General features: G+C 43.6%; 1 protein-coding gene across 1 annotated transcript in view; it reads left to right on the top strand.

The window, feature by feature from the left end:
- The first annotated feature begins 9,331 nt into the window (after window positions 1–9,331).
- Window positions 9,332–14,618, top strand: part of LOC134491856 (CUGBP Elav-like family member 4) — an 88,958-nt gene continuing 83,671 nt past the window's right edge. Inside the window, exons 1-2 of the mRNA XM_063295881.1 lie at window positions 9,332–9,473; window positions 13,166–13,245. Of these exons, the coding sequence (XP_063151951.1) occupies window positions 9,368–9,473; window positions 13,166–13,245 (186 nt within the window). The 5' untranslated portion in view covers window positions 9,332–9,367. The remainder of the gene's footprint in view (window positions 9,474–13,165; window positions 13,246–14,618) is intronic.

A 14,618-nucleotide genomic window follows, 5' to 3' on the forward strand; every position in this document is an offset into this window, starting at 1 on the left:
TTCTCATCCTCCTTTCTTCAAATAAAGGAAATAGAATTTCTCAGCACAGCAAAGGAGGGATTAACAATTGGCGGGTTTTTCGGCCTTTTCTCTTTTGGCAAATCCCATTTAATCACTGCCTTTAATATTAAGAAGGCGCTGGGCTGGGCTGTCCCTGGTGCTCCAGGAAAGCTTCCCATTCAGAGGGCAAGCTCGATAATGCAGAGCTGGTGGCAACTTTCAGGAAGTGTTTCAATTACCTCTTCCGAAGGTTTTGAAAACTGAAGTTTAATTTGATCTGAACTGTTGTCGCAAGAGCTGGTGCAAAAGGAAGAGTTCCCCCTTTTCTCCTTTTCCTTTTAATCTTGCTTCCTCTCCAGAGCTGTTCCTGCAGTCCCACGAGAACTCTAGCAGTATATTAATGTCACAGCCTTTTTAGGTTTCTGGACGAGTTTTTCCCCTCCCCTTTTTTCCCCCGAGACCCTACAGGTCACCCGTTGAAATGAGTTGAGGTGCTGAAACTTATTTCCCTGACATCCCGTCTGGGCCGCCAATGACCCTGCGGGGGGATGTCAAGCATCATTGGAGATTTGCTCTGAGCGAATGTGAAAAATTTCACCGTTCTCGGGCTCGGCCGATATTGAGGATCACATCAGGACCAGGTGTGCTGCGCGTGGGCCTGTGTGTATAATCCCAGCTGGGAAACACACAACGGGGAATCCAGTCTCCAGTTCTTCTTGTGGCGGGTTTGATGTTGAGTGCGTTCTAAAAAGCACAAGCCAGCTCCACCATGGACGGAAAAAACTGTAAGAGCCAATGCTGCACAAATCCAGTTGACTCAACTCTGCAAATCAAGCTTCATTTTTATGCATATGGTATTATTATTATTATTATTATTATTATTATTATTATTAGAGAGAAGCGGTAGATACTGGAGCCCATTGTTCTGCTTAGATATTCTTTTGAGTGCCATGGGAAATCCAAAAACTATGGCAGGGTTTCACCACTGTTCTGAGGAAGGAAAGGGACCAGATTTCCAGGCATGAGCTCTTAGATGGCCTTCATTGAGCCAAAAATACAAGGAAAACACCCAAGCTTCACCCTCCCCCCCAAGTACAGAAGTTCCCATATATATTTATTTCTTAGATTTGTATCCTGCCTTTTGTACATAGTGCTCCCTCATTATTATTATTATTATTATTATTATTATTATTATTATTATGGTTGGTTGCATAGTCAGCCAGATGTTTAGTCTGGATTTGGCATTTTTGTCCACCTATCTTTCTGAGCCTTTGAAACTCCAAACTCAACAGGTTGTGCAAAAGTTGCTCCAAGCCAAGAATGTAGCTCCAAACACCCCATCTCAGGAGGCAGTTCAGCCAGGAAGGATGAACAAATTTCTTTGGGGATCTCACTCCAAAAAAATGGTAGGATAAGATTTGCAGGCATCTCTGCAGGGTATGGTCAAAAAAGCCAAAACGGTGGCCACAGCAGTGTGACCAAAATTCCACCCATTTTTGTTTAATTATTTAATTCACCTTAGGTGCTGCCTGACTCCAAATTGAATCTGGATGGCTCACAACACACAAAAAACAGGGGTAAGGCTTTGATTTCATAGTTGTGGTTGCCATCTTGATTTTCTTGACCCTGTCCCTGTAGACACTCCTGGATTTTGTGGGTCCAGCGTTCCCCACTGGAAGAGTTCAGTTCTTAGACACTTCTGGAGCACCCAGATCTTGTCGACACCAGTGAGATCTTCCATTTCCAGGCCATCTGTAGACCTCAGCCTCTTTCCTTGAGCAGATCTGCACTGCCTATTCTTCAAGCACATAAGACATATGTACGTCAGTGCCATCTAGGGAGCTTACGATGTGATCCTGTGTGTCATTCTGTGTGCCTCCAAACTCTGTTGACCTCATCCCACTGCTACCTCCTCTCTTTATTTATCATTTTCATTATTACTAGATTTATATCCTGCCTTTATTTTGTGCAAGTCAATACTCAATGCTCTTGCCTTCTATTTTCTCCACAATAACAACCCTGTGAGATGAGTTAGCTGGTTTCATGCTTGAGGGAGGACTAGAACTCATGGTCCCCCAGTTTCTAGTCCAGCATCTTAAACACTATACCAAACTGGCTTTCTAATGTGGGGTGTGGGTGTATATATATGTGTCCTTTGAGTTGAGCTTCTCTCCTGGTGATCGTGTGGCCATGACCTTGTAGTTTTCTTAATAACAAAGTGAAGGGTTTTGATGCTAGTCTTTCTACAAGATGCTGTTTTCAACTTCCCAATCTAGCATGCAGACCTGGGGGTTCCTAGTGGTCTCCCATTCAAATCCAAATTACCAATCAAAGCGAATATTTGTAGTTCAGGGTTGAACTGTCTGAGCCTTGTTGTTTTCTTGCAGAGGTTTCATTGCCAGACTAGGCAACATCTTCGCACCAAGGACTCCACAAATCCAAATTAGGCCTGCTTAGCTTTTCATTTAAGGTCAGCTAGTACTGTCACCCAAACTATATATAGATATGAGAGGACAGGGATCACTAGTAAGTATTTTTGTGCACATGCTAAACTTTAACTGGATTCATTAAATTAAATAGCATTCATAGTTAACGTACTTTGTGCCACCCCAAATATCTGCAAAGTCCCCATCTCCTTTTGCAGTGTAGCCCCATATGCACTGTTCAAGACTGGGTCAAGAAAAGAGACTTTTCTGACAAACAGCAATTCAGCACCCAGCCTTTATTTTGCCCACCTGTGGCTTTCAAAGAGGCGGACATGGATCAAACATCTGACTGACTGATGGATGGATGGATGGATGGATGGATTGATTATGTGCCATCATCAATGTCAACTGTTAGTGACCACATAGACAGACGTTGTCCAGGACAATCTATCCCAACCTGGTCCTTCAGGTCTTCCAAAGTCTATCCATCACTATGGCTTCCAAGGAAGAAATGGTGGACTGAAGATGGCTCTGCTAAAACTGGCACCAACAATCACAGTGGAATGAAGAGCCAGCGAATATACCGGCTCTTCGTAATTCCTCTCCAGACAAGGAGAGGACTTGAGATCTCCCCCAAGGGCTCCAGACAGCTGCTCCTCACCAGGAGACCACAAGACAGTGGTTTCTGGTGGGTTTAGAGCTCTGGACGATGAGGGAATAACCATCTTGCTCAAACCACGGTCAACGCCTTTGAAAGGACACTAAGTTCTCATACTTCCTTTTCTAATCACATTCAGAGATTGCTTGTTAACTGCTTTTCAGCTATTAGGGATCTTTGAATCAATAACTTTTATAGCACCAGGTAAGCTTCCTCCAGTCCTTAGCAAAATAAGTTTTAAATACAAGTTTAAAGGCTTTTAAAAAAATTGAATAAACAGCAAAAGGGTGATTAAAACTTTGATTTCAGGAAGTTACAAACAGACTAAGGATCCAGATAAATTTAAATTAAGATTTTGGAATTAACTATAATGAATCCTTCACATGGGAAAATGCTTTTGTTTTGAATTTTAAAAAAAAGTTAAGATAAGACTTTAAAAATTGGACACTAGAGGGAACTTGAGGGATTAAAGATTATAATTAAAGTAGAAGAACACCCAAACTCAACTTACAATTACAGATGCAGCAAAATATTTCAACATTTGAATATATTGAAGGATATTTTTGAACAATGGACCCAGAAGTTAATTTTAAGTGTCTGCCTCTATAGATAGACTGTGTTTAAAAGATGTTATGGAAGAGGAACAAGTTTTACCTAGCAAGATTGAGACTGAACTGAAAGTGGATTTAAAAATGACAGGCTACAAGAATGATATGGAAAATGATGCTACACTGGACATACAAAAGAAACCAGCTGATGTCTTAATAATTAAAAGGGATATGCAAATAACTAACCAAGGGAGTGACCTGGATAATTTTCCTACATTGGATTTACAAAAGGGGCTTGTTAAGGCTCTGAAGAATTTTCTAAGGGACAAAAACAAACAAAAAGAAATCAAGTTCTAGGACATTATTTGAAGGGACTGAAGATCAAGACTATTAAAAGTAAAGGGAAGGAATATAAAGTTGGTTTATTTGATCAGGGTTAAAATAGACAAGTTATTATCTCTGGTAACCCTTAATGGATATTTGCTGACATCAGGTCTGAAATGATGAGGCTTTATGGATTTGTTTATACATAAGAGATGGGATATGGGAAGAAGAGACCATTTGTTGTATTTTAAGAGAAGGTGATAAGTTACTAAAATTGTTTACACTTGTTCTGATGAAGGGGGAAGTCACTTCTTTATATATTTCTTTTCTTTTTCTTTATTCTTATTTTTCCTTTCTTTTCTATTTCGCTTTCTAATTTTCTCTTTTTTTTTTCTTTTCTGCATCTTCTACTTTTTCTTTCTATTCTTTTATTTTTTTTTTAGTTTGCATTCGTTTTACTGTTGTAATTGTAATCTTTAATATTTTTTTAAAAAACATCACCGTAAATTAGTCCATCCACCTTGCTGCTGGTCACCCTGTTCTTCTCTTTCCTTCCACCCTTCTCAGCATTATGGACTTCTGAAGAGAGCTGGGTCCAGAATCAAACATCTACTTGCTCCTAAATACATTCAGTCATTGCAAGAATGCATAAGTTGCAGCTCTACCTCTTATGTCAGTTCCTTTGTGGTGATAAATTTTGGGTTTTCTAAGAATATTACCTGCCTCCAGTACTTGGTAACAAAGCTCTTTTTTCTAGAGCTTCCCCTGCCATTCCTGCAACATTTCACATTCCCATTTATGCAGCATCCATCCACCATCTTATTTCTTCTTGGTGCCACTGATTCAGCTGCCAAAAAGTAGGCGCTCAGCATCCTGGCTGTTCTGCAACTTCCAACTATTTTTAAAGACCTTTTCACAGCTCTTCCACAGAACCCAACAAGGTTCAGTTCTTTGGGGTTTCTGAGGAAACATGATCCAACCTTTGTGATGGGCTTAGAGGACAAGAGAATGACTTAAAAATTCAAAATGGACATGGGTGGAGTCATTCTGCTGAGAACCACCTGTCCTCTCCTTCTTGCACTCAGCTCTTTCTCACTAGGGGTGTCTCAAAATAAAGAAGACCAAAAGAACAAGAAATTTCTGCAGTAAATCACTTGCTTGCAACTAGCTGCACATCCTGTTGGAAGCTTTGATGGCAAAACACTGTAAAAAGAAAAAAAAAACCTGTGATTTAAGGAGAAAGGAGGAAAATATATTTATTTGCTAATTTCAGGCTGCATCGATTCTTGGTGAAGTGAGTTGAATATCTCGGTGGGCTGGAATGCAGAGGGCTAAAGGTCAGAGAAAAGGTTGGAAGGTCCCTGCTGTTAGAAGCCAGATACTGGGTGTTGTGAAACCCTGTGACGTAGCATTTTCTCAGAATCAGTTGTTCTTCTGTTTGGGATCTGTTACTGGGGGATTGAGTTTTTAAGTGGTTTGCTACCTCTTGGGCTTTTGTTTGTTTAGAAATGCAGACAAAACTGAAAGAAAGGCCAGGGAATTGTGGTTTTTGTTGGGGATGAATATAGGTTTTGTGGCATTCCGGAAAAAGAAAATGCAAACTAAGATAAATAAATCATGATCTGCAAAACTTTCCCTTGTCCTGTATTCATGATCATTACCCTTCCTTCCTTCCTTCCTTCCTTCCTTCCTTCCTTCCTTCCTTCCTTCCTTCCTTCCTTCCTTCCTCTGCTCTGTGTTCTTCCTTCCTTGCTTCCTTGCTTCCTTGCTTCCTTGTTTCCTTCCTTCCTGTTATTTAATTATTCTGGAAATATTTTATTTTCCTCTTAATTTTTACCCTTGTTTTTGCATCCATCCCTACCTATCGGAAAAGCTGACATTCATTTATATGATAATGCAATGCAAGCGACCGATTCCAGGGCTGTCACTTCTGCCCCGTGATTACACAGTGTCCTTCTTGTCACTGGTCCAGCTGGGTGGCCAGATGCCTCCCTCTTCCTCACCCCTGCCTTGTTAATTGACAATTCTCACCTCTCGGCCACCAGCACTTCTTCCCTTTATTATGTGCTGCCTTGTTCTCCCAGCCCGTCTGACACTCCTGCCTCACAAGTTCTTGTAAAAACAGATCATTTAAATATAAATAGAACAAGGAATAATTTAACCCCTGTTTGCACCAGGGAAGGTGTTGGGACTTCCTATAAACATCAGGAGCTAGGCTTAAAAACACTGCATATTTAAACTGACAAGTCTATGAAAAAACATTTGGCAGGCAACAGGGCTGGAAGCTGGTGCTCTCCAGTGGAGGACACACATTGGAGCACCCCAGAGCCCTGCTGCCCCAGAAGGGAAACAGCTGTGCAAGCTGGCACAGAGTATAACTGTGAGCTCAGAAATGGGGACCAAAGTTCATCGTTCTAGCATTTGACACTCCCGTAGGTAGCTGGCCTTATTCGGGTTAAGAACTAAGTAAGTTCAGGCCTGGTTAGGACTCAGATGAGAGACCAGGAGGGAATCCAAGGGCTATGAGCCAAACTGGGAAGTCCAGAGACAGAGGCAGAGGCAGAAATGTGATATGTAAGATCAGGCAGAGATGGAGGTGGAGGTGGAGGTGGAAAGAGAGAGAGAGAAGATCAGGCAGAAATGGAGACAGAGAAAAAGAGAGGAAAAAATCAGATGGAGATGATGAAGATGGAGATAGATGGAGATGGAGATAGATGGAGATGGAGATAGAAGGAGATAGGAGAAGGAGAAGGAGAAGGAGAAGGAGAAGGAGAAGGAGAAGGAGAAGGAGAAGGAGAAGGAGAAGGAGAAGGAGAAGGAGAAAGAAAGAGAGAGAGATAAGATCAGACAGAAATGGAGACAGAGGTAGAAAAAGAGAGGAAAAAAATCAGATGGAGATGATGGAGATGGAGATAGATGAAGATGGAGAAGGAGAAGGAGAAGGAGAAGGAGAAGGAGAAGGAGAAGGAGAAGGAAAGAGAGAGAGATAAGATCAGACAGAAATGGAGACAGAGGTAGAAAAAGAGAAAAAGTCAGATGGATATGATGAAGATGGAGATGGAGAAGGAGATGGAAAGAAATAGACAGAGATATAAGATTAAGCAGAAATAGAGATCCCCCAAAAAGGTAACAACTTGAAATTGGGGCAAGGGGGGAAATGTCAACTGGATGTCAGCTGGCTGGGTCAGACAAACAGTTACTAAATGAAGCCAAAATACACTGAACGATAAACCAACCAAATGACTTGGGTTCACACCACACACTAAGCCACAATTAAGAAAAAAAGGTAAAGATTCCCGTTCAGTTGTGTCTAATGACACACGAGGGGGCGGTGCTCATCTCCGTTTCCATGGCCAAAGAGCCAGCATTGTCTAAGGACCCTTCCGCGTCATGTGGCCAGCATGACAATCATGGAAACGCTGTTACCTTCCCGCCAAAGCGGTACTTATTTATCTACCCCCATTTGCATGCTTTCAAATTGCTAGGTTGGCAAGAGCTGGGGCAAGTGCGGAAGCTCACTCCTCCATGCGGCACTCGGGTCTCAAACCGCTGAACTTGCAACCGTCTGGTCAACAAGCCTGGTGTCTTAACCACTGAGCCACCACGCCCCCCATGATTAAAACTACCCAAGGTTAGCATGTTGTTTGAATGCATTCTGTAGGTATTTAGTGTTTCTGAAAAAGGATGTTGTTCAAACCCAGCCAGTGAGCATCCCTGAACATTACCTAGAAGTTGATGAAAAAGAGTGGCTGAGGCCAGTCCTTCACCCCAGAAACTGGGTTTTGACCCAAGGATATGCATTTGTACATGTTTGGCCTCAGTACTTGCTTCCTACAGTCTTTGATTTAAGGCTATCTAGGTTCCCGGGAGACACTTCACCAGTTCAGTAACCAACCTTGACATTTGCTCTAATGCCAAACTTGGCTAGCATTAGAATCTTGGCCCATTTTTATTTGTGTAATGTCTTACAGCCTGCTTGATTCACTTATGATTCCATATTTTGTGCAAACCCAGAACTGTGGTGCCTTACATCCATTCTAATCGCTTTCTAGGAGTATTAGGATCTATGGCCTAGGGGCAATATGGTCCTTCTCCAAGGACATAGAATCAGTGGTGCAGCTGAGTGATTCAGGCTCGCAGTTTAATGGTCTAAAAGGACCCATCTCTGTTCAAACATAGTAAATCACCTCCCTTTCCTTTCAGTTCTGCAGGCTGGATCTCTTCCCCAGTGGCCTGCCCGAATAGCACCACTTCTTAGAATATGAACAAACATTGGTTTGTGCATCCTTGCCCTATGTGTTGTAGCCTGGAAATTGAACACACACCACCTGCCTTTTCTCTAAAAGTTTCAGGTTATATTAAGTAGCAACTTGAGCAGGATGCATGCTTTGGGCTGCTTCCTTTTGAAGGAAGCCAACGTAATCTGTTTATTTATTGACAAGTATTTATTCAAATTGGTTACATCTGTTCTGTAAAAATGTCTCCGGGGGAAAGGGGTGCGAGGAACTGCTCACCAACGTTTTCAGAGCATTTAATGAACTATAAATGAAGTCGTTTATGCATTAGGGTTTTTTTTTTAAAAAAAATCTTTATATGCATTGTGAAGGGTTGTTTATCTTTTTTAAGCGTCTACAGGCATGATGCAAATCCTAGAACTGATTCAGACTGAACTAAGTTTCCTGTACCCAGGGGCCTCCATTTCTTCAGACATAGGATCCTTGCCAGATATAAACTTTGCCTTGCAACTCACACGTTCAATAGTGGAGGACACAATAATAAAGTCAATGCCACTTAGCAATAGGAGATTTCCACTGACAGAGTGCCTAAGACTGAGCACTGTAAAATGCCAGCCTCAAAAGGTGATGTCACATTCAGTTGTGGAATACCTCTGGAGACCTAGAGAACAGATCCTGTTCAAGATGTTTCTTTTCCATGGCTTCCTAGAACTTTTATGTTTCCAGGTATGGATCTCAAGTTCTTGGAGAGGGACATCTGTTGGTTCCCCCACCCCTACCCCTTAGGATTCTTTCCGGGAAACTGTGGATAGGAAGAGGGGTAGGGTTGGAATGTTAATGATTTGCTTGGTAGTCAGTTTCTGAAAACAGTTCTTCTTTGCAAGCAAAATTATGGGCAAAATGTTGGCCCCACCTTGATTAAAACGTGATTGGATCAGTAGGAAGGATGAGATATGGCGGCACAAGAGGCAACAGCCGAGGACCACCCCTTGCTCATCCTACGTTATACATTCCCTTGGCTAACCACATCTCATTTCCCTCTCTGGGGATGCTGCCTTTATAAATCTGTCCTTGAATGACACCTCCATCCTGAGTCTCATCTGCTTTCCCCTTCCTTCTGAAATATGGTAAGCATCTCTTAATTTTGTTCCAGAAGACAGAAAACTGTTTGTGGGCATGCTCAACAAACAGCAGTCAGAAGATGATGTGCGCAGGTTATTTGAAGCATTTGGGAACATCGAGGAGTGCACGATCCTTCGAGGACCAGATGGCAACAGCAAAGGTAAAGAGGCTACCATAATTCATTAGCCAAGGCATGGGAGATGTTGGGCCTAAGGGCCTAATCCTCAAGCTCCTTCGGGAGATCTGGACAGGCCTTCCATCATGACCAAAGAAAGATGTTTTGAAGCCTTGTTGCAGGGTGGATGGAATTTTGATGAGGACCAACTTCCCCTTCAAAATTATGGGCAAGCTGTTTGGCCCACCTTGATTAAAAGGTGATTGGATCCATAGGAGGGGTGAGATAAGGGGGAACAATCACAGCTTCTCTTTGAAAAATTGCCCCACTCCACTGACCTCTGTGGAGAACAAGGGATGCTGTTTGAAAGCCCACTTGTCACCTGGTAGCTTTTGGGGGAGTGGCATCAGTGATGGCAAGGGAAAGACTCATCCTCCCCTCCACAGTTCCAGAACACCTCTTCAAAGTCACCTCCTCTCTACTGTAATGAGATTTCAGAATAGCTTCTGTTGGTCTTGAGGTGAGTTCTTTTACAGCTGAAGTGCTGGACATTTACTGCATAGGTGTGTGTGACTAAGAGTGGATTGTATGCAGGAGGCCTCTGGTTTCTGTAAATATGTGTACATGTGTGTGTGAGAGAGAGTGAATAGGGAGTGTGTGCATAAGTGCAAAACCATACTTGCTGAAAGATGGTCTGACCCATTTGGGGCTAGAATTGGTTGATTGATTGACTGACTGATTGATTTTATTCAATTTGGACACCGCTCGACTCCTACTGACTCTGGGCAGCTCACAGCAAAAAAGCAAAATAACACACATACCATCAAAATGGAACATACAACAGTGCGCAAGATGGCAAATCCAATCAGCCATAAGAAATATATCATACACCCAGAAGGGGCTCCATCCACCCTAGCCTAGAGCCCAGGAGAACATCCAGGCCCTCCAGAAAGTCATCACGGTAGGAACCACCTGGATCTCAGGTGCAACACAGAAGGTCTGCTTTTGGGGTCCCAATAAGATGGCCCTGTTTGATCGAAGGAACCCAAAGCACACTAACCCTGTCAGATTGAATCAGCTGAGGTGATATCATGAGAGATAGGTGGCCCCTCAAGTAAGCCAGACCTCTCCAGTTCTCCTATGGGTAGATGTCAGCCCCACTAGGTAGACCAAGCCAGGAAGTCAACTGCACAGAAAAGCTAAATCTACTTTTATTGAGTTTGGCCTATAATAATAGAATCGTGCAAGTGTGATGAGGTCAGACTGAGCCACATCTGAATATTATCTCTTTTCTCGGGGCTTAAAAAACATTTCATCCCCCTTTACCTAGGTAACTGTTCTTGCTTATTTCCATCAAGGTCATCTTCCATACTCTCCACTGTAAAGTATCCCACTTGTACCCTAATATATGGATAAAATACCTTGCCGGTATCCTACAATCAGTAACCCAAGAGTAATATTTTCAATGGTAGCCCCCAGTTTTGGAATGACACAGCACAGCCCCGTGGTTCTGTCTTTAATGTCCTTTCAGCCTCAGGCAAAGGCTTAAAAAAATTGCTAGCTCTTTTACAATATGCTAATGCTGCTGTGAAATTGCAGAAATATAATCCTGACTGGCTAACATCAACCCCACACCTCTATCTAGTAAAACCCTTAAAGATTGGCTTGCCTAATGCCCAATGCCTAGGGGAAAAATCAGGTCTTCAACACCCTAGGGAAGTTGGCAGGATTAGAGTGGTTGTGGCAGGTGATGGGTCCCATCAGATGGCATTGTAAAATACAGCAGACCTGAATGGGCCAGTTCTTGTCGGAGGGGCTGAAATAATAGGAGATGGGTAGTCTCACAAATAATCCAACCTTGTGCCCAGTTTTATTTGCACTGCTTTTTTAAAATTTGTGCATCTTACGAAGTGCTTAAATGTGTCTTTTAATCCATTGTTTTAACCTGCTATTTGATTGCTTGAATTTCCCTGCAAGCTGATTTGAGAGGAGACAATATTACTTCTTTAAGCAGTGTTTGATTGATTCAAATACTTTAAGTCAATCAATCAGTCAATTGCCACCATGAGCAGAAGATGATTGGACAGGCAGTTGACCTTTGCATAACCATTGATCTCTTTTCTTCCTTTCAAGAAAGTAGATGAGCTCAGCCCTTCAGCATTTGCTGCTTGAGGCCTCTGCCTCATTCTGCCAAACGGTTGGGCCATTCTCTGATACACTGCCCTGAGATCAGAAGCTTTTCTGCCTGAATAAAATGTCTTACAGCATTCAGATCCTTACCCACAGGGCCTACACTTCTACATTGCGCTTCTCGAGGCCAGTGGCTTTATTCACATGAGAAATCATCAATGAGTAGTCAAAAAGGAAGGAGGAGGAAAATGACATTAAATTGTCCTGAAAATTCAATATTTCCAGTGATTTGATGACTATTCATTGAATAGTTCTTCCCGCCAGCTGTTTAAATTTGGTCTGTCACTCTGATGGCCACCTCCATTCAGGAACGAGTTCCTAAATAATTACTTTCGTATTAAAAAAACAATGAGTGAACACCACTTCCCCTCCTGCACCATGTCAACGTATAAACCCCATCAACAGCAATGTGCTCTGATTCCTTATTATCTCCCTCCTGCCTTTCCAAATCAAGGGACACAGTAGAATTTCGACCCTTTTTTCACAACGTTGAGATGTAGTTCTCCAAGCAAAAATATACATATTGGGAAGGGACACAAATATGCATACATTATCGGGGAGAATTCCCCAGCCAACGTTATATCAAACAACACTGCTTGGAAACACTATCTGCATTCAGTAAAATGCCATACAAAAATAAATGCATGTAATAGAAAAAGGGAGCCTGCAGAAGGCATTTCTGTGGAAAACGTGTGTCTGTATGTTTGTATGTGTGTGTACACATATACTAACACAGCATATGGCCTAGACCCTCCCAAGTCCAGATGGGAGATTCCACAGAAGGTTGTGGAGAATGGCAAGGCTGAGATCCTGCGGGACTTCCAGATCCAGACGGACAGGCAGGTCCTGGCCAATCAGCCAGACATCGTGGTAGTAGACAAGGACCAGAAGACAGCGGTGGTGATAGATGTAGCGGTGCCAAGTGACAGCAGCATCAGGAAGAAGGCCTATGAGAAGCTGGAGAAGCCCCAAGGCCTGAAGGAGGAACTAGAGAGGATGTGGAAAGGGAAGGCCAAAGTGGTCCCAGTGGTGGTAGGGGCACTCGGGGCTGGGACTCCTCATCTGGGAGAGGGGCTGCAACAGATCCCAGGAGCAACATCAGAGCTCTCTGTCCAGAAGAGTGCAATGCTAGGAACAGCTAAGATCCTGCGCAGAACCCTCAAACTCCCAGGCCTCTGGTAGAGGACCGGAGGTTGAGGAAGACACATACCACCCATAGAAAAGGGAATTGTTTATACGCACAAACATACATACATAGATATATATAATTTTTAAAATATATTGCTCTAAAGCAGTGTTACTCAACCTTGGCATCTTGACGATGTGTGGACTTCAATTCCCAGAATTCCCCAGCCAGGCTGGGGAATTCTGGGAGTTGAAGTCCAGACATTGCCAAGCTGCCAAGGTTGAGAAACACTGCTCCAAAGTGAAGGACAGAGGAAGCAAAGTCGAGTGAAATGTCTGGGGAAGGAATGGAAAGGTTCCTGCTCTTCCCTTCCAACTTGACCCTCATTCTTAGAGTCTGTCCCCTCCTCTTTTCTTCCCAGGGTGTGCTTTTGTGAAATACTCCTCGCACGCAGAAGCCCAGGCGGCCATCAACGCTTTACACGGGAGCCAGACAATGCCGGTGAGTCCTTAGTTATGGCTTGGTCATTTGGGCTCGGACTACAGAGGGTGCCAAACTGATATTTGCAGAACAAACCCACGGACAAAAAGCACAGCACATCAGAATGCCATCTCTGGAAACTTTGGTCTACAGAAGGATGGGTGAACCCTGGTCCTTGGCTCTAAGCTATTTGGCGTCAAGCATTGGTGAACTTCATTGCAGTGATTCATTGATGCTTCCTGCCAATGCAGCTTTATTTATTTACTTTTGTTTATTTATTTATTAGATTTATATGGCCACGCATCTCACTTGCTTGTGACTCTGGACGGCGTATGTAGTTAAAACACAACTAAAATCATAGTCTTCTTCCACTGAAAACAATCAAAAAAATTAAAGCTACCTTTAAAAATACAATAATAAGAGAGTGCACTCTAACTATATGTAATATAACCATTTGACGGGCTGCGCACTTTCTTGGAGGGACGCGGTGGTGCTGCGGGTTAAACTGCTGAGCTGCTGAGCTTGCCGATCTGAAGGTCGGCGGTTCAAATCCGCGTGACGGGGTGAGCTCCCATTGCTAGTCCCAGCTCCTGCCCACCTAGCAGTTCGAAAACATGCAACTGTGAGTAGATTAATAGGTACCGCTTTGGCGGGCAGGTAAAGGCATTCCATTTAGTCATGCCGGCCACACGACCATGGAAGTGTCTACGGACAAACGCCGGCTCTTCCGCTTTGAAATGGAGATGAGCACTGCCCCCTAGAGTTGGACTGGACTTAATGTCAAGGGAAACCTTTACCTTTACCTTACACTTCCTTGGGATCCCCAAGCCCGATGGCACATCCAAGTTTTGAGGGCCTTCCAGAAGGCCAACAGGGTTGGGGCCAGCATCACGTTGGGGGGAATGATGCTCCAGAGGGCGGGGGCCACAGCAGAAAAGGCTCTGTTTCTGGATCCCACCAAATGAAGCTCCTTGGCCGATGGGACCCACAACATGCCTCTCCTGCCAGACCTTGTGGGGTGGGCAGATGTCACTGGGGAGAGGCGGTCCCTCAAATAACCTGGCCCCATGCCATGTAGGGCTCTAAAGGTCATCACCGGCACCTTGAATTGGATCTGGAAGCAGACTGGCAGCCAATGCAGCTCACAGAGCAGAGGTGTGACATGTGCAGTTCTTGGAGCACACATAACTGCCCGTGCCACTGCATTTTGTACCAACTGAAGCTTCTGGATACTCTTCAGGGGCAGCCCCATGTAGAGCATGTTACAGTAGGCCATTCAGAAGGTGACTAGGGCATGAGTGACTCTGAGCAGAGCCTCCCAATCCTGGAATGGGCACAACTGGCACACAACATGAAGCTGTCCAAGGGCCCTCCTGGCCATGGCTTCTACCTGG

Source organism: Candoia aspera, chromosome 2, assembly GCF_035149785.1.
Source record: "Candoia aspera isolate rCanAsp1 chromosome 2, rCanAsp1.hap2, whole genome shotgun sequence".
NCBI classification, from domain to species: domain Eukaryota; kingdom Metazoa; phylum Chordata; class Lepidosauria; order Squamata; family Boidae; genus Candoia; species Candoia aspera.